General features: G+C 46.5%; 1 protein-coding gene and 1 non-coding gene across 2 annotated transcripts; both read right to left on the bottom strand.

The window, feature by feature from the left end:
• Positions 1-11,488: 11,488 nt before the first annotated feature.
• Positions 11,489-16,397, bottom strand: LOC121443253 (E3 ubiquitin-protein ligase NHLRC1). The gene has a single exon (XM_041644940.1). The coding sequence runs from the start codon at positions 16,348-16,350 to the stop codon at positions 15,163-15,165; it is 1,188 nt and encodes a 395-aa protein (XP_041500874.1). The 5' UTR covers positions 16,351-16,397; the 3' UTR covers positions 11,489-15,162.
• Positions 14,470-14,578, bottom strand: LOC121443279. The gene has a single exon (XR_005973647.1). It is a non-coding gene; the product is annotated as a small nucleolar RNA SNORA26 (small nucleolar RNA).
• Positions 16,398-19,983: the final 3,586 nt, after the last annotated feature.

Genomic DNA, 19,983 nt, shown 5'->3' with positions numbered 1-19,983 from the left:
ATTCCCACATGCACACTCATACATGTGAACAAGAACCTCCATACATAAACATGAAAATAGGAATGCACACACACACACACACACACACACACACACACACACACACACACACACAGAGAGAGAGAGAGAGAGAGAGAGAGAGAGAGAGAGATTTTAATGATGCAGATGAAAAAAATGTATCCTATCTAGACCACAAAGAGCTCACACAAGTCATCGGGAAAAGTGTTGTCTTTGAATGGCAAAATGGTTGCCTAGGTGGCTCCTGCCTAGGCATTTAGATTTAAGTCGTTTAAGTGACTACGCCTTATGTCTCCACTCACAGCTTTGTCACCTGATCTTTGCCTTACTGGGGACTCCTCAGAGGGTGTTCATGCCTTCAGGCCTTTACAGCCTTGACCCTGATGCTCCTGTTCACTCTCTACTGCCAGCAGCGTCACCTCCGCGGCAAGTGTTCCTTTTGATCCATCATTTCACGTCGGCCTTGAGCCAGTCAGCAGAATCATTGCAGCTGAGATGAACTGCGGGAAGGCAAACTTTTCCATGCTCGTGTTCATCCACTGATGTTAAGATGATAAAACAAAGGGAGATTTCAGACGACTGTGACCCCAGTATGTGACTTCTTTGATAAATTGTTCAGTGGCTCCTGCTTCATGTTTTAAGTCATCTTTAGACGGATCTGACATGGAGGGAGGCAGAGGATAGGGACCGAGGCATCCCAGTGTAAACCAAGAGGTTTACAAATGTATAATGGCATAGACTGGAGCCAAAGCTGAGCAGGTAAGACATATACTGTTCTTGCAGGGAGCCTGAGGTGGATCTCCAGCACCCACATCAGGTGGCATAAACAATTTGCCAAAAGGAAAAGAAGGCCTGTGACAAAAACAAAAACTGTAAAAATATTATTTTCATGCAGCTGTTTCGGCACTGTTGTCAGTTCCAGCGTCTATTGTTTGGAAGCATCAGTGTGATGCCTGCAGCTAGGACTCTAGGCCTTGCAGAGTTTACATTTTATTTTCTTAAGGTTTTTATTTTTATTTCGTGTGTATAAGTGTTTGCCTGTAAGCATGCTTGTACCATCTGCATGCAGTATCTGCAGAGACCAGAAGAAGGATTCCTGGGACAGGTTGGGAGTCTTCATGGGGCTGCTGGGAACTGAAACCAGATCCTCTGCTGTTGGGGACTAGCCTAGAGAAAAAATACCTCTTGCCAGGATAGAGGTGTGGGGATTTAGAAATATAGTAAAGAATATGAAGACATGAATGAAAATAATAAAATGGAGAAACATATAGGATAGTATGGGGAGGGAGTTCCAGAAATTCGCCTGCGTTTAATTTCCAATTGCTTAAAATACCCCTGATCCCAAAAGGTAGGAGCAAGACAAAAGACTGCAAGGAAATGAACAGACCAACTGAAGGTCGCAGGCTACCTTCACAGTTAAGCCTTCTGTTGCTAGAACCAAACAAGTACTCTCAGTCACACCCTAGACCAAAATATTCTGTAGACAAACCACTCCCTGGATGGAACCCAACCGACCTTCTTAAGGGAACTGGAATTTAGCTGGAACCTTAGACTTTTGTTTGAGGCAGAAACAGAGAGATCTACTTCTCTGTTCCTGGAGTACAAGGTCTGGCTATTAGCCACACCTCTTGACAATAACCTTGAGCGAGCACTTCGAAGAACTCTTTGACCTTCCTCTAGGTGGGACCTTTGAGGGAGAAGCAAGATGACCTTGAAGGAACTAGAGGCAAGTTCCCACTCTCTGAAATAGGATCGTGTTTTCAGACCTCTACTCTCTTCAAGAACAGCAAGCACTCTCAACCTCCGAGCCATCTCTGCAGATGAACACACTCTATCCAGAATGCAGAGCATAGTCATAGTGATAGAATCCGGAGGGCCCAAGAAGGCAAACTTAGACAATGCAGAATACTTGAGAAAGATCTAGTATGGGGGTGTAAACTTGTAATCCCAGAGCTCCAGAGGTGAAGGAAGAAAAAAAGGCTAGCTTTGACTACATAGATGAATTTGAGGGCATCCTGGGCTTCATAAGACTTTATCTCAAAACAAAACACAAGCAAAACTGAATACTTGTGAAAGAAAAGACAGCACCGTACATGGTAATAATTGCCACAGACCTTCTAGTCAGAACACAAATGCCACCATGCCCGTAGGGCCAGCTTACCTGAAGAGGAGAGGCTGAGCCGCGTCTGACTTGTCTGTGACGTGCTGGCAGTCAGGAGCATGGCTTCTGAAGCTTAGGTGTTCTCAGGGAGGCCTCACTGCCAGGCTCGTGCCTGGGAGAATGAGTATGACTGAGTGGGGGATAGTGGAGTTCATGACTTTTGTAGCCTCCCAAAGGCAGGTGTTGTAGAATATTATAACTGTGTAAAGGCATGTAACGTTTGCTCCTGCTGCTTTTGTTAATGACACAAAGACATGTTACATTTGTTTGATTAAATAAAATTAACCTGGGGTCAGGAGGCTGAGTCAGCAACTGGCTGACAGGAAGTGGTAGAGAGGAACCGCCTGTGTAGCTAGCATTCTTAAATGGGGGTTGAACTGAAGGATGGCCCTTTTGGGGAGACGCAAGCAAGGAGAGAAGGTTAGCTACTTGCTATTCAGCCTCTCTGAGCTAGCATGGTTTCACCTCAAACTTTTGAATCTTGAGTTCTATAGAAGGATAGAGATTTAGATACAGTTTCCTTCAGCAGCTGTGAGAGAGCATGTGCCTGAGGGAACAAAATTCCCAGCTGACTGTGGTCCGTGCTGCCTGCTGCTGAACCTCTGCTGGTAGCTGCGGAGTTGGAATTGCCTGTTGGGACAGCAGTTGCTTAAGGTGCAGCCACTACATTGAATGCAAAACAACAAGCATGGGTATCTACCCTTTCCCACAAGATCACAGGAGGCAGGGGCCTATTGATATATAATTAAGTTAGGGTTGCTTCTGACCGTTAGAGCGAGTTGACTTTGAGGTTATTCTTTCTTAAATAAAACCTGCCAGAGACATTGGCTCAGTGTACCACCTTATCCAGAGAGTAAAACCTTTACATACAAGAATCAGAACAAGAAAACTATTTAGTGTGGTGGTTGGACTAGGTATGGCCCTCATAACTCATGTGTTTGAATGATTGGTTACAGGGAGTGACACTATTAGGAGGTATGGTCTTGTGGGAGTAGGTGTGGCCTTGTTGGAATTAATGTGTTACTGCAGGTTGACTTTGAGGTCTAAAATGATGAAGCCAGGCCTAGTGTGACTGTCTATTCCTGCAGCCTGCCTATCCAGATGCAGAACTCTCAGCTCCTTCTCCAGCACCATGTCTGCCTGCATGCCATATTTCCCCGTCACGACGATTGAAGACTAAACCTCTGAACCTGTAAGCCGGCCCCAACTAAACGCTTTCCTTAAAAGAGTTGCCGTGGTCATGGTGCTCCTTCTTCACAGCAATAGAGGCAATAAGTAAGACAACTGAGTATCTGAATTTGCAAGAATACAGATGTCAGCAGGAGATTGAGAAATGAATCTGGAAAGAATGCCAAAGGAAAATTTTGGTGGCTCACTCCTATAATCCCAGCATTTGGGAAGGTGGCATAGGAGGATTGCCATGAGTTTAAGGCCAGCCTGGGAAAGAAGGAAGGAAGGAAGGAAGGAAGGAAGGAAGGAAGGAAGGAAGAAGAAAAATAAAAGAATCAGAGAAAGACAGGTTGAATCATCGAGAGAAGGTGACTGACTGTTGAGCTTTGGGAAGAAAGGTGCAAATTCTTGCCTCCATTAAGACATTTCCCAGTGCTAGACCGGTGACATCATGGTTTGTCAGGCACTGTAGCCCGCGTGTAACCCTACCCATCCTGTTTACGAAGCAGAATAACTTATTAATGGCACAGAGTACTAAAGTACTACAGTAAAAAGAAAATCTATTTAACTTGTAAATATATGTAAACACATGACTTCATTCTATTATTTTCCATATGCCTAGGGGTCTACTCTATGCACTGATTATATTTACCGTGGTGATTGATTTTAAGTAAACACGGTAGCTACAGGGAAGATGTTTGCCTGTAGAAGGAGTAAGACACCCTGGGGAAATGTAGGTCAGGAGTCAAGTGAGCTGACGTCATCCATTTATCCTTCACTCGTTGTATCCATGCTGAAAAGGCGTCCCAAGCACACTCCACTGCTGAATGAAAAGTGTAGCAAGTTTAGCATCCCAGTTTTTCTGCTATCTGGTTTATTTTTCCCGAGATCCACCCAGGCTCAGGTTACTCATTTATAGGCATCAGGGTTTGTAGACATCAGCACCTCTGGGATTGTGGTAAACTTTAAAGTTTTATGTATCTAAGAAGCATGAAGAGAAATCATTTCAGTTAATGCTCAGCAGCTCGGCTCCAACTTTAAAAAAAAATGGAATATTTTCTTAGGCTTCCTACTCCAAACTTCATAACTTCAGTGTTCTTTACAGGAATCTGGTATCTCATCCATGTTTGGGATGGGAGGTGTCTTGGCCATGACAAGGTCTGGAATATTAGCATATCACATAATGAGACATCTGGGCGTGGGACCCAAGTTTAAACAAGTTTGTTATGTTTGTTTAACACAGTGCCTTAAAGCCCACTTTCCACAATATTTGAAAAAAATATGCTTTTTGTTTATGGTCTGTGACAGAAGTTATGATTAGAAACTTTCTACTTATTAGAACTCAAACATTTTAGATTTTTGAGCATTGTAAGTTTCAGATTTGGGACTCGTGAGTGCTGTCTCAATTAGGGCTTCTAAGGCTGTGATAAAACACCATGCCCAAAAGCAACCCAGAGCGGAATGATTCATTTGGCTTACACAGGCCTTCAGCAAAGGAAACCAGGGCAGGTACTCAAGGCAGGAGCCTGGAAGCAGGAATTGAAGCAGAAGCCATAGAGGATGGAATTTCCTGGGTTGGTCCCCAACTGGTTGGTCACTCAGCCTGCTTTTTTATACACCAAGACTATCTGCCCAGAAACAGCACTGCCCACAGTTGGATGATCGCACCCACCTCAATCATTAATCAAGAAAATGCCTCCCAGGCCAATCTGGTGGGGGCATTTTTTTTTTCAATTGAGGTTCTCTCTTCCCTATGACTCTAGCCTGTGTCCAGGTGACATAAAACTAGCCTGCATGGATGTTCACCCTGTCGTAGCATTAGGTAACAAAGAACATATCACAGTGGATGGCTGATTTGGATTAGATCGTTCCCTGGTAAGAATGCAAGAGCTTGGCCACCAGAGCTACTGACGTTGGGCAAGGGAGAACCGAAGTGATGCCCTCAAGGTCACAGTGTCTAGCCTTAGCCTGGCTGAGCCTGTTGGAGGATGCAGAGCATCACAACAGCAAGAGCACAGGCGACAGCAGGAGGACACCTCCAGTGAGGACCATAGGAAAGTATTTGCCTTGTCAATTTGGGTCTGGAGTAAGTCAGGGACAGGACTGCCATCCAGCCTGCTTGGGGCCAGTGACAAGCCTGTGTACTGGACGGTGCATCCCAGATTTAAAAACCTTTTAACCAAAGCCCCTTACTAAACGGGGGACCTGAAACCTGAAGGCCCCAAAGGAGCCAGCTTCAGAATATGCCAGCAGGAGAGTGCTGGGGGTTAGCCCAGTCTCCCCAGGAGGGAGATGGTAATGAGTTTAACTTGGCGGGAAGAGACAGTATGGAACCCAAGTGAAGGTCATATCCTCGCGGGAAGTCTTTCATTGATGGCGACTTCATAAGGGGATGGTGCTCAACACCATTCATAAATTATTGGCAAGCTTCACCACAAAGATAGCACCTCACAGAAAATTTAATATATGAACTGGCAACAAATACCTCTAAACCAGGCTGTGAAATAGCTTATGGAGTCAATGCATTGTCAGGATTTATTCTGGATTTCCTGACCATGTGATGTGTGCCTGGAATCAAAGCTATTCTCAGGTCTCCCTAACATCCTATTACTCCTTTAAGAAGATTTATGTTTATCATTTTCAGCTTGTGTGTGTGTTTGTGTGTGTGTGTGTTTATGTTCTGTGAGTGCAGGTGCCATGGAGTTGCGGAATAGGGTGGGCTTAAGATCTCTGGAGCTGTAGGCAGATGCGAAACACCTGCTGTGTGTGCTGGGAACTGAATCTGTGTCCTGTGCAAGAGCAGTATACTCTCCTGGTTTTCCTCATTTTCTACTACTTCTTTGAACATTTCATATGATTCATTTCATGATCTTTATGCAACCTTCCCAGACCCATATCCCTTCCCCAGCTACCCAACTTTGCATATTTAAGATACAAGGAATCTCAGAGAATCAACTAACCTGGGTTTACAGGGGCTCACAGAGATCACACCAACAACCAGGGAGCCTGCATATGACTTTCTGCATATATGTCATAGGTGTAGCTTGGCCCTCTTGTGGGACTCCTAACAGCTAGAACAGGGGCTCGATGGTAGAAGGTAGAAAACAATCCCACACTTGTTCAGGATTACGTATAATAAAGGATTATTTATTTAGGGGAGACTTACAGATCACTGTTCTAAATCACAGTTCTCTGCATGAATGGGGAACAGGAACAGAGTCTAGCAGCTGGACTTGAGAGCCAGAAGCAAGAGAGCTAGCGCAGGCTTTACAGCTGCTTTTATAGTATAAGAGACCACGCCCAAGTAGGCTGGTATCTTAAAGACTATTGGCTGAAGGAGTGGAAGGAGCTCCCACAGCAGGGGCTGTCTCTGATTCTTTTGTAGACTTCTGGCACCCTACTCCTCATACTGTCTAGCCTTAATACATGGGAGGTGCTTATCTTATTGCATATTTGATATGTCATGTTTTGTTGATGCTCATGGGAGACCCGCCATTTCCTAAACAGAAATAGAGGAATGGATTGGAGGATTGGAACAGAGGGAGGATGGGAATGAGGGACTGGGAAGAGAGGAGGGAAGGGAAACTGTGGCCAAGATGTAAAATAAATAAATAAATTTATTAAATATAAAAAAGAAGAAACTGTGAAGCTAGCACAGAAAATGCTAAGTAAAAGAAACTTAAGACACAGAACAAGGAGCAGAGAATGAACTCAGTGTACCCACCTGGTGTACCCGAAGCGTTGTCCATCCATGCAGATACAGCGCTGGCATTATAAAACAGGAGAGCTCAGCTTAACCTCAACATTTATCTGCCTCTGCATCCCTTTTGCCTTCTCTCTTCCTGTCCTCTCAGGGCACAGGAAGAGCTGGTCACATGATCCTGTTGTACTGCAGAGGGCTGAGACATGAGGAGGGCAGATGTCTGCTGTCCTTGTGCTCGCTCCCGACCCCATGGAGCTTTCCTTCCCATGTCTGGTTGTGTGCCCCTAAAATTTCCTTTTTGGCAGGGGGATTTGTGGCTTATGTAATGCCTTCACTGTTTTTTTTTTTAATGAAATTTGGGTATATGATGTAATTTCTAAGACTACTAGTCCTGGGTTGGCAACAGTCAACTCTGCAGAAATAGTAACTGTAGGTTTTTTTTAATTGAAAGTGCTTCAATATCTATATTTAGCTGCATTTTCCAACACTACAATAAACATGTGTTGCTTCTATTGTTGGGGGGAGGGGCAGATAGCCATCAAGGGAATGGCAGGGCAATGGCTAATCTTGATTGTGAGTGGAATCACCTAGAAGATACACATCTGGTGTGCCTGTAAAGATTAACTGAGGGGGAAGACCAACTCTCAGAGTGGGCAGCACTTTCCAGCAAGTGGCCCAGATAGAAAAGGTCCAAGGAAAGGCAGAGATGTCTGTCTTCTCTCCCTCCTTCCTGAGGGCATTTACCCTTCTGCCGCTGCTGGGGCTGCCATCCTCTGCTGCCTTCAGACTGAGGCAGACTGGATGCCAGGAGCTCTCCAGGAATCCTCTAGGTTTTCAGTAACTGGGACTGTCAAGGCTTCGTGGACTGAGGAAACAGCTATCATTTCTTTGCTTCTAGGGCATGCAGACAGCCTACTCAAATCCTACGGGGGAAGCCATTCTACAAATCTCCTCTTATGATGCATACACTTCCTGTTATTTCCACTTCTCTTAGGTGACAAGAGAATGAACTAGGAGAGGACCTTGAAGACTCCAAATTTGGAAAGAGCAGCGTCTTCTTGGCCCACCATTTGGCACTTCCCTGTTGAAGTTGCTCCCAGCATTGAGTCGGTCCTACGCAACAGTTTGGTCAGAAAGCTACAGAACGTTGGCAATTCTAAATGACAGTAGTTGATTTAAAGAAATTCACTGAACTTGATTCCCATCATGAAACCTTCTCCCCGAAACCCTGTTGGAGACCTTCCAGCTCAGAAACAAGTCCCTTCATATTTGGTGACTGCTCTCTAGCTGGTCAAAGAAGGACCATTGCATAGATCATACAACACTCAGACGTGAACAGTCCATCTTTGTTGTGGGCCTAGGCTCTGAGTCCTGCCAAGAGTGGCACTCCTTCTCCCCCCAAACATCACTGGGAGCACCACAGGGGCAAATAGTGGGCACAGTGGAAACGATACCATGAAGGGATATTTAGGTTCTGTGTTAGTAGGGTAGAGAAGGGATATCCAACTTTGGCTGAACAAGGAAATCACCTTGGTGGACAAGGTGTGTTTAGAAAAAAAATCATTCTCTGGGTTAGAGAGATGGATCAGTGGCTATGAGTACTGGCTGCTCTTCCAGAAGACCTGGGTCCAATTTCCAGTACCCATAAAGCAGCTCACAACCATCTGTACCTCCAGTCCCAGTGCCCTCTTGTGGCCTCCATGGGCACTGCACACATGAGATACACAGATATACATATAGACACAGAAATACATGCAGATAAAACATTCACACACATAAAATAAATTTAAATAAAAAACACTTATTCTCCCAAATAAAAAATAACAGGGTTCAACTATGTCATCTTGAGCAGGCCACTCAATTTCTGTGAACCACAGTTTCTCCATCTAAAAGACTAGAAAAATCTGGCTGCTTCAAGAGATATTGTAAAGAGCAAATAAATGGATTGTTTTCTAAAGTCAGGCAAACATCGAGACAAGCTAGTCACATTGGGTTCTCTCATGGGCTTCTTGCAGGCACAGGCTCTTTTCTGTCACAAGATGAGCACAGACTACATCTGATGACCATGGAATAGAATTGACACAGTAGGGACTGAGTCTTATGCTTCTGGGCCCATAAAGGCTTATGTAGACAGCAACCAAAGAGAATGGCCTCAAGGTTAGGGTCAAACAGGTCATTCTGAAAAACAGTAGCGTTCTCAGACCACTGTGTGTTCAAACGTGGATGTTTTTGAGAAACAAATAGTATGAGATCCTAGTGGATACTATGAAACAATGAAAGGTCACTCAGGGAAAGTACAAAGATAAAGAACAGGTGTGTGTGTGTGTTCTCAGTCATTGACTGTCAAATCCTCTCCCACTAGACAGGGCAAATTGGAGCCTATTCCTGGTTAATTCTTCTCTTAACTTTGCAACCTCAGCCAGTTTTCTGTTTCTGTAGGCCTCAGGTGGAGCTGGAGTACACTGTAGTAGAAAACACAATTTCTTTCCTTTCCTAAAACTAAGTGGCTTAAGGCACAACTTGTAAATGATTTTAGATTTTTCCTATAACTGCTTTTATGTCATCATTTGTCAAACCAATAACCTTTCATCGGGAGATTACCGGAAGGAGATTACAGTAAAGCAGGGACTGGTCAGCTACGGTAGCGAACCTTTTCCACAGCTTGGAGTCAGCAAGTGCGTCATTCCTGAGGAAGGTAGAAGCCACTTTATGCACCGTTATTAACCAAAATTAACCTGGAAGGGACTTCAGAAATGCTTCAAGCATGGTCAGGCCCATGGCCCATGAGCATTGAATTCAATCGGCCTCCAGAGCGGCTTGAAATCACTTTCTGACATGGAAGAGTTATAACCAGGGCTACTACCTCTGGTTGCCTGAGCTTTGACCAAAGATGTCTCAGGCCACTCCGGGCCTTCAGTATCCTGGTTCTTGAGCGAAGATAGAAAACATGTCAACTGTAAACACAAAGTTCTTTGCACCCAGCCAAAACCGGCTACCAGAAAGCTACCACAGGGCCTTTGCTTCTCTGAGTCACTGAGCAAAGCCACCTCAGGCCACCTCTCTTTAAAACCATGCTCCAAGGTCCCCACCTGCCTACATGACTTCACTTTTCATTAGTGAGTGGAAACAGAATCTGGAAGTTTTCTTTGGGGGAAAAAATACACACTAATTCAAAAATATATCTGAATGCCTACAGTGATACCACTTTGAACAGCATAAATGTCGTTTATGAGGAATTACATTCTAGTCAAAAATGGATAGAAAACAAAGTCTGTCCATTCTTCATCACTTTAAATACATTTCAGCCTTGCTTAAGTGTTGTATGTTTTAGTTTGTTTGAGACTAGGTCTTACTTTGGAGTCCAAGTTAGATTAGAACTTGAGATTCTCGGGCTGGAAAGATGGCTCAGAGGGGAAGAGCACTGGCTGTTCTTCTGAAGGTCCTGAGTTCAATTCCCAGCAACCACATGGTGGCTCACAACCATCTGTAATGAGACCTGGTGCCTTCCTTGCCAGCATTGTATGCTTAATAAATAAATAAATCTTAAAAAAAAAGAACTTGAGATTCTCTTGCCTCAGCCTCCCAAATGCTACGATTAAAGGTGTGTGTCACCACAATCTTCTTAAAATGCAGCATTGCCAAGTTGAGGAAAACCTCCTGATATTCAAAAAAATGTAATTTGGTTTTCCAGGTCACAATGACAGTGTGTTGCTAGCATTTATAGTTACCTTTGCCAAAGTAGGAAGATCAATGTGTCTTATTGTATAACTTAACTGTTTAGACCCTTGGCACAGGAATTCTCACTTGTGCCCTGATTTCAGGAACACCAGGACTGTATCCATGGGAGAGTTCTACTCCCTTCAGATTTAGTTTATTTCTGACACCCAAACTTGGAGGTTTAAGTCCAATTTTCTGCAAACAGGTCAGCAAAATAAAATTTTGAGCTGGGTATTGGAATCCTGACACTTGGGAAGTGTGGTGGTTTGAATGTCATTGGGCCCCTGTGAGCTCATGGGGAGTGGCATCATTAGGAGGTGTGGCTTTGGTAGAGTAGGTGTGGCCTTGAAGGAGGAAGTGTGTCACTGTGGAGGTGGGCTTTGAGGTCTCATATATGTGTAAGCCTAATGTCTCAGTTTACTTCCTGTTGCCTGTGGATCAAGATGTAGGACTCTCAGCTCCTTCTCCAGCACCATGTCTGCCTGCGCACCACCATGTCCCACCATGTTGATAATGGACTAGACCTCTGAAAATGTAAGCCACCTAGTTAAACATTTTCCTTCCATCATGTGAGACCTAGGGATCCAACTCAGCTAGTTAGGTTTGGTGACAAGCGCCTTCACTGGCTGAGCCATCTTCCTGGCCAGCCAGTGCATCGAGTGAGTCTTTCTTGTTGGACTTTCTTTGAATCACCAGCCCCCAAATAATGACACAGGTGCTTCTTATTAATTATGAATGTTTGGCCTTAGCTTAGGCTTGTTCCCAACTAGCTCTTATAACCTAAACTAACCCATTTACATTAATCTACATTCTGCTACATGGCTCATTACCTCTCATCTATACCATAGGTCCCACTTGCTCTGCATCTTGCTTGCTTAATTCAATGCACCTCAGATTCTTCCTGAGTTCCCTTCTCTCCCCCTAGAAGTCCCACCTATTTAATCCTGCCTAGCTATTGGCCATTCAGCACTTTATTAAACCAACCTGCTTTAGGCAGATGCATCTTCAAAGTGTACAAAAAAGATTATCCCACAACAAATGCATCCTCACGCAAGTACTCTAGTGGGTTTTTTTTTCTCTGCCTAGAGCCTTCTCACTGTGATCTGGCTTGTCCCCAGGGTGTATTTCTTTTGTCTGGGCCAAGCGTAAGGAACATTAAATCTGTGACCATCAGCGGTTCTTGCTCATTTTTCTGATATATATGGAATTACACTTATTCCTCAAAGGTTCATTTAGCTAATCTCCAGAGGGGTCTGCACCCCCTCCAAGTGGAACCCTGAGAGGTCTAAACAAGGACCTACCAAGTTTGATGGTTTCAGCCCTCGGCACCAAAGCTAGGGCGGCTGCAGGAGAGAGTCAAGATTAAACAATTCTTAGAAAATGCCAAAGGCAAACGATGGGGAAAGCCAGGTCTAGCAAGCGAGCAGAGTGAGGTCAAAATCAGCCGACAATGCCCGAGGGGAAGAGGTGGAAGGTGACAGAGAGCTGAAGCAGGCACTGTGTTTGCTTCTGCGGTCACTAGATGGCCATCACTGGTGTCCTGGAAGAATTCATTTCTCTTGTTCTTTACTCCTGGTCATATGTTCTTGTCCCATTCCATCTCTCCCCCATCACGCTGGCACCCTGTGTGGTCTGCCGGAACCATTTCTTCTTGATTATCTGAGGACTCCTCAACACCTTTAGCCACCTGGAGTTCAGTGTGCTTTAAAGAACTTGGCACAGAAGACAAAATTTAGATCCACGTCACAAATTGATGACATGAGTCCCTCAGCTGAGGACCCTTGGAGACGCAGAACAGACAAACTGCTCCGTATCACACTGACTCGCAGGAAGAGCTGCCCTAGATGCTTCTTGGTGTGTACCCTGACCCACCCTATTCCCAAGGAAGACAAGCTGTTACCAAGTGCACCAGTTACAGTCATCACATCTCCAGGGTACGCTGGCCCGGTGTTCAAACCCACAGCTGACTCTCCACCTGGTGACAAGCCACTCCTCACAACCACCCTGGGTGCTGGATATGCTCCCTTAAAGATACACCATAGAGCGTAGGCTAAAAAATGTGACTGATAATTTTTCTTTAAAAAAAAAATCTTTTGAATTGGGTCAATGAACACTAACGTCGTCGAAATGCCGTGGTTCGGAAGGAAAACATTATAAGACCAATCCACAGTTGCCCTCCTCGCCAGTGAACTCATATTTCCCTCTAGGAGTTTTGCTGTTCTACCTTCAAAATAGCTGTGAAGTCACTCGTCCACCGGTGAGGATTTATTTAGTCTTGTTTGTTTGAGGCAGGATCTGACGATGTGGCCCAAGCTGGCCTCAGAAAACTAAGTGCTAGGATTATCGATCGGTATGTGCCACCATATCCAGCTGAAGGACAAGTGACGGGGAGAAATCAACCACTGGAGTTCCCACTAGAGGACCGACGGTGCTGTGGGATACCCAAGATGCTACTGTCGGTGCTATGTGATGGGAGCAGGGAAAGCAGCAGTGGGGGCGGGGATGGGAGAGGAGGATGAGTTGGGAGTAAAGGTGCTTGCCACCAAGGCCAATGACCTGAGTTCAATCCCCAGGTCCCAGAAGATGGCAGAAAGGAACAGACTCACTCAAGCTGTCTGCTGATCTCCACACACAGGATGGCATGCACACCCACACACTGAGTAAATAAGTGTAATAACTTTTAAATAAAAGCAACATGAATTTTTATGGACTGGCATGGGAGCTGGGCTTTCATTTTGGGCTCCTAATGTCAGCTTTCATGTCTTTTGGAAGATATCTCACTCATACCTTCGGGGTGACCTTCAGTGGATACAATATCTCTCTTAAAACTCTTTGTAATTCAGTGGGTAGAGGGGCTTGCTTAGCAGGTAGAAGCCCTGGGTTCTCTCTACCTCCCCAGGCCTTTCAGTGCAAGCCTGTCATCCGGCATTTGGGAGGTGGACACAGGAGGATCCGAAGTTGAAGGTCATCCTTCGCTACAGAGCAAGTCCAAGGCCAGTCTAGGACATACAAGACCTTGTCTCAGAAGCAAACAGCCTCTTTGGCTAAAAGAATACCGTTTTTGCTGACAAGGTATCCATTACTATCTAAAGCAAACCGTCACCTTTTGAGAGCAGCCCCCAGAAAACATTTCCCTGCTGCTTCAGAGCTTTAAGTTATTCGGTATCATTTCAACTCAAAGATTTTTGCACTTGCTTAAAAAAAAATAATAAAGCATACAGAGGATCAACACTTCACCCAAATTTCCTCCTACTCCTTTCCTTAATTGCAGCATTAAGGAGCCCTTGCATGGGCCAAGGTCATGCTTCAGTGCTCAAAAAGGACGAGGCAACTGTTTATTGAGCAGACAGCGTCAGAACCACATTTTAAAGCGCACAGAGAAAACTCCCATCACAAAGGACTTTAGGCGGCAGAGAGGACCACACAGCAAACGAAACCATTCCTGCCATGAACGTGCTGGGAGGGCATCTCCTAATTAACAGAAGAGTCTCAGCTGTCCATGCCACTAGCAGGCAGTGGCTCTGGAGGCTTTGCTCAAACATCACTCAGGGATGTACCCAGTGCCTGTGGAGGAGGAAACACTGGCACCTATCGAAAAAGGACAGAATGTCATGTAGCCCAGGCTACCCTCAAACTCGGTGGCTGTGGATGGCATTGAGCTCCACATCTTCTCAAGCTGGGATTTCTGGCACACACTACCAACTAGACTCCAGACAGGATCCGTAGAGGAGGCGCACAGTCTCCTCCCAGGGTTTTATGGAGAGCAACTAGACTGCATTTGCCTTATAAGCAAGACTTCAACTGTGTTTCTTATTCAAGTCTTGGGATCAGTAATAATCTGTCTACTCTGCCATTGGGGAAGCTCCCAGATAAAGGTGACTGACACCCAAACACAATCCTTTTCCTCCTGAAAACTCCACGGAGACCCCTTTCTTTTGGTTCTTGGTGCACTTAACCAGTTAGCTACGTGTAGGGGGAACATACATAGGACATACTCACATTTTTTTAACATCTGGCATCATATTTAAGAGCAAGGGGTTTGCAGTCAGAATGAGTTCAGTTGTGACTGTCCCAGTACAAACGACTCGAGGACATCATACGAAATTCTCTGGATCTGCCTTCTCATCTCTGAAATGGGACTAATAACAAAAATCACATCTCTTCGTGTTAAGGAGCCCACGAGCTAAGACTTGCTCATTTCTTAACAGGGGGTACAGACGTTCACTAAATGACAAATTTAATTATTAGTCTTCAATAACTGTCTCACACCCAGCACTTCGGCCAGGCAGGTCCCATTATTCCTGCCAGGATGGACGAGGGGCAGTGACTCATGCAGGGTGCAATTCACGCCTAAGGACACCAGGACTTCTAACTCCAGGACCGCGGGTCCCCATCACCCTCCATTACCCTCGAGCACTTTAAAGACTTTTACAGAGTGGGAAGCCGAATCCAGCACAAGAAGAGAATTCTCCTTGGTGAAGGTCAGTGCCACAGGACGAGAAAGTTCGTGTGTGATCATGGGCTTCAGGGCCGGAAACGCCTCAGGTCTCCCCAAGCATATGATGGCTGGTCCGGAGGTATCTGCGACAATCACATTTCCCTGGGGATCGAAGGTCACAGCTGAGACAGTTATTTTAGAGGGAAAGAGGAGGTTCAGTCCGAAGCTGTCCACCTGGCCAATCAGCTGCATAGTGGCGCTGAACACCTTCACCCGTGTATTGTTGCCTGATGTCCCCAAGGCCCAGGGGTGCTCTATGACTGCGATGGCCCCGGTGAGCCAAGACACAGCCACCCCACGGGGACTGCAGAGTTGAGCCTGCAATCTCTCAGTCCTCCGAAGGACCCCTTCAGGGAAGTCCACTTCCAGCAGGTGCAAGGTTCCTGCCTCTGTGTCAGTCATCAGGACCTGGTTCTGAGGGGTGATCTCCACACCCCAAGGCAGGGAAAACTGCTTTCCCACAACCAGCTTGATCTGGCCGAAGAAATCAAATACTTTGAGGGAGCGGTCGCCAGCGTCGGTGATAACCACGTGGCAGTCGTTGGTGACAGCGACGTCCTGTGGGTACTTCACGTCATGCGCTGCGTCCCCCTTCTCTCCAAACTGGTGTGCACCTCCTCCTCCGGAGTCAAAGATCTTGACCCTCCTCTTACCATCGTGCACGACCACGACCCGTCCGGTCTTGGGACACAGTGCAAGCCCCGTGGGGTTCACCAGGGTCCCCCACCCGCCAAAGGCGTGGTGACAGGTGAGCACCCTGGGCCCGCAGGGAGCGGCATTGAGGGCAGCCGGGGACGCGCGAAGCGTGGAGCCCAGGAGCTCCAGAAGGTGCAACACCGGCAGGCAGTCGCTGGTGTCACAGGCTCTGCAGGCCCGCCGGCAGAAGGGGCATTCGAAGGCCAGCGATCGCGGGTGCGCAAGGGCGGCCACGCAGGCCAGGCAGACCACGTGGCCACAGGGCAGGTTGCGTGGGCGCCGCTGCTGCCGGTGGCCGAACCTCTCGAAACACACCTTGCACTCCAGCAGGCTGACCTCCGCCTCGCGCACCAGCTCGGGCCGCACCCCCGCCTCCTCCTCCCCCATCGCTCCTGTCGCACCGCGGCCCCAGTGCAGCCCTCAGTCACGGTCACTGTCACGGTCACGGTCACGGGGCGGGGCATCCGCTCTGACGTGGGGCGACGCGAGCTGGCCGGGTGTGCTCTGCTGCCCCCTGGCGGGCACACGCCGCAGTCGTTCGCATGCGCCGTGCGGAGACCTGGGATCATCACGTACCGGGTGAGAGATCCCGGGTTTAGAGTTGAGCCACACCTCGGGAGAACGAGTGGGTGGCTCGCTGTTAGCCTGTAAGTGGCAAAGCCAGCACCCACCAGAACCTAGTCTCCGATGCTTACGGCTTGCAGAGCTGCCAATCAGCGGCGCTGGGTGCTGGGTACCAGGGCTGGGCAGGAGTAAGATAGGGCTTCTAGCCTAGGTTTATTATGATTTTACTAAGGAGAGAGATACGAAAGAAGGTAACTTCAAGGGGATGAGGCAGGTGCACCTACATACTCTTTTTGCTGTGTTTTATCTCACTTGTGAGAAGGTAGATATACCTAACACTTGCAGCCCTGGGTATGGTAGCTAAAATCCCAGCACTCAGGAGGCAGAAACTAACGGTTAGCTAGGCCATCCTAGGACACACAGAGTGCCTCAACCTTCTCACCCCGCCAAACAAAAGCAAACAAAAGAACACGTGTAAAATGGGTTTGTGTGGAAGGAATATTTAAAAGATGTTAGTTGCCTCGCATGGTGGGCTATATCGTGAGCCCCAGGCCCGCGAGAGCGACATACTGAGAACCTGTCTCAAGGAAACATTCAAGCAACAACAAAACTTCTAGTTACTAGCGATTACTAGAGAATTCACTACATGCCTGCCTTCTTTTCAGTGACTGCATGCATTGTTTCAGTCAGACCTCATGGACAATTGGAATGACCTGGACAAAGACTGGCCAGACTAGGATGGGAAGCCAGGCAGTTTGACTCCAGGGCCTCTCGCTATCTCGCGCTGATCATCAAATACGGTTCTATATGACAAAGGCTTAACCGTCCAGGGTGAGGGGTGGGCTGCAGGGAGCTGTGAGGGGGAAGTCTGAGCCAGTGATTCATTCACGCTGCCTTCCAGTCTCACATAAGCCTAAAACTAGAGGCCCTGAAGAGATGGCTCTGTGGTAAAGAGGGCTTGCTGCCCTTCTAGAGGACGAGTTCAGTTCCCAGCACCCACACTGAGTAGTTCACAACCACCGGTAACTCCAGCTCCAGGGAATCCAGTGTCCCCTCTGGTCTCCATGTATTTGCGCGCATGTGACATACATTCACACAAACATACACACATGCGTATAAATAATGATAAGAAATATTTAAAAATTGGAAACTTGAAAGTAAGGATGACCTACCTATCTTGGAATAATCTTAAAGTTATGGTCACTGTAATCTTCAGGAATCCATTATGACGTTCAGGTCTCTCATACTTAGGAGTTTATTATCCCTGCCTGTTTACAAGTCATGATTATGATTGTTTACACTCTTGTTCCATAGACTTCCAAGAAAATGGAGGCCTCAATCTTGTCTAACACTCCTGGAGAGAGATTCTACGGAAGGCAAAGGAAAACATTTTATCCAGTGTTCCCTGAGCATTAGACCAGAATATGACTTCAGAGCACATTTCTGTTCTAAATAAGAAACCAACTAAAAACATAACTCATACAAATTTCTCTTCATACTCATTTTTAAGATTTATTTGTCTCTGTATGCGTATATATGTGTGTGTCTGTGTGTCTGTCTGAGAAGCCCTGGAGTCCAGAAGAAAGTGTTCGGTGTCTGGGAGCTGGAATTATAGGCGTTTGTGAGCCACTTGCTGCGTGGATGGTGGGATCCAAATGCAGGGTCCCAGGACTGAGCAACAAGTGTGTTTAACTACTGAGCAACCTCTCCAGCCCCTCAGAAGTAACACAAATATTTATTTTACTTTAGGTGCACAGGTGCTCTCTCTACACTATGTATATGTACTGCGTGCATGCCTGGCGCCCTGGGACGTCAGAAGAGGCTATCAAGACTCCTGGAACTGGAACTGAGCCACGCGCTGAGCCCTGGGAGTCGAACTTAGGTCTCTGCGAGAGCCACAGGTACGTCTCACTGTTGAGCCATCTCTCCAGCTCCTCAGAAATAATTTTTAAATTGAGAAATACATTCAGGAAGGAAAACCTGGGCTATTTTTAGAGTCAGTATTGTCCAACAGAGATATAGTGAAACCCATGTTGTAAAATAATTTCCTCGTAACTCCATTTTTAAAAGTTAAAAGAAAATGAAATTGGTTTTATTGTATTCTTAAAACCGTCACTTGGACTTGTAATCACTTGAAAATATGAGAGATATTTTATACTCATTTTATATGCTAAGTAAAATCTACTGTGTTTTACACTCACGGTACACCCAATTCAAATAAGCTAACACGCTCCTGGTGGCTTCCACATGGAGCCTGACAAGCGCAGACCTGGCCTTGCTAGGAGATGCTGTCTTTGAAAGTATTTCCCAGACAGACCTCTCTGAACCCGTGCTTGTGTCTAACTCGACCCCAACTCATTGAGGCCTGTGGCCAAGCTATGTCCCCCAGAGATAACCAACAACTTGCCTCCTACGCCTACCTGTTCGGCATTCTCAATCCTTTGCTGCCCCTGTGAGGCCACTGACGGTACTGCACCATCAGAACGTTAGCCCCAGGTTTTGCTGCCTAAGAAGCACAACCTACTCCTAGGGGTTCGTTATCAAGCCCCTAACAATGAGTTTGAGTTTTGTTGCGGTTTGTTTGAGACAGGGTCTCACGTGGCTCCTGCTGTGTTCACACTGGTTATGGAGTTGAGGCGGACTGAGCTCATGATCCTCCTGCCTCTGCCACCCCGTGCTGGAATCACAGGTGTGAGCGTGACACGCCCAAATAGTAAATTAAAAGTGTGGCATTTGATTGTCAGTTAAGATTTTCTCAATTATGCCCCCAGTGAGGACAAATTTTACATAAAAGACTGACTACATAAAGCGATCTCATTTGTACCATTTAAGACTCTGGGTTGGAGTTACGGAAATGAACTCGGCTACTGCATGAGCAGAGGAAACTTTCTTCCTTAGGTTGGGCAGCCGGGCTTCTGGAAGGCAAAATCGGGGACCGGGACACTGGCAGCCCCTCTACTGTCTGTGTCTCCACTTCTCAGCTCTGTGGTAGCCATGGGAACTCGAGAGATCCTGGCTGTACCTATTAGTTTTGTCCTCTGAGCAGCTAACTTGTCTTTCCAGATTGTGGGAGCCTAGGCAGTTTGGATGCTCACCTTACTAGACCTGGATGGAGGTGGGTGGTCCTTGGTCTTCCCACAGAGCAGGGAACCCTGATTGCTCTTTGGGCTGACAAGGGAGGGGGACTTGATTGGGGGAGGGGGAGGGAAATGGGAGGCGGTGGAGGGGAAGAGACAGAAATCTTTAATAAATAAATAAATCTCTAAAGAGAATTGGATTGGCCCAGCTCAGTGGTCCAATATTGTTCGTTCAACTGGCAACAAAGGTGAGGTCATATGCTCATAGCTTCTAGAAGTTCACTCCATAGACGGAGGCAGGTTTCAGAGAAGCAAGTCTGATCAGGATATTTGAATAGATTAATGACAAAAGATATCCAAGGACAGCATCCCCAATGTT

This window comes from Microtus oregoni, unplaced genomic scaffold (genome assembly GCF_018167655.1).
Source record: "Microtus oregoni isolate MIOR12 unplaced genomic scaffold, Mior012 000103F_ref0000194, whole genome shotgun sequence".
In the NCBI taxonomy this organism is placed as follows: Eukaryota; Metazoa; Chordata; class Mammalia; order Rodentia; family Cricetidae; genus Microtus; species Microtus oregoni.
This window is presented reverse-complemented; position numbering and strand designations above follow the sequence as displayed.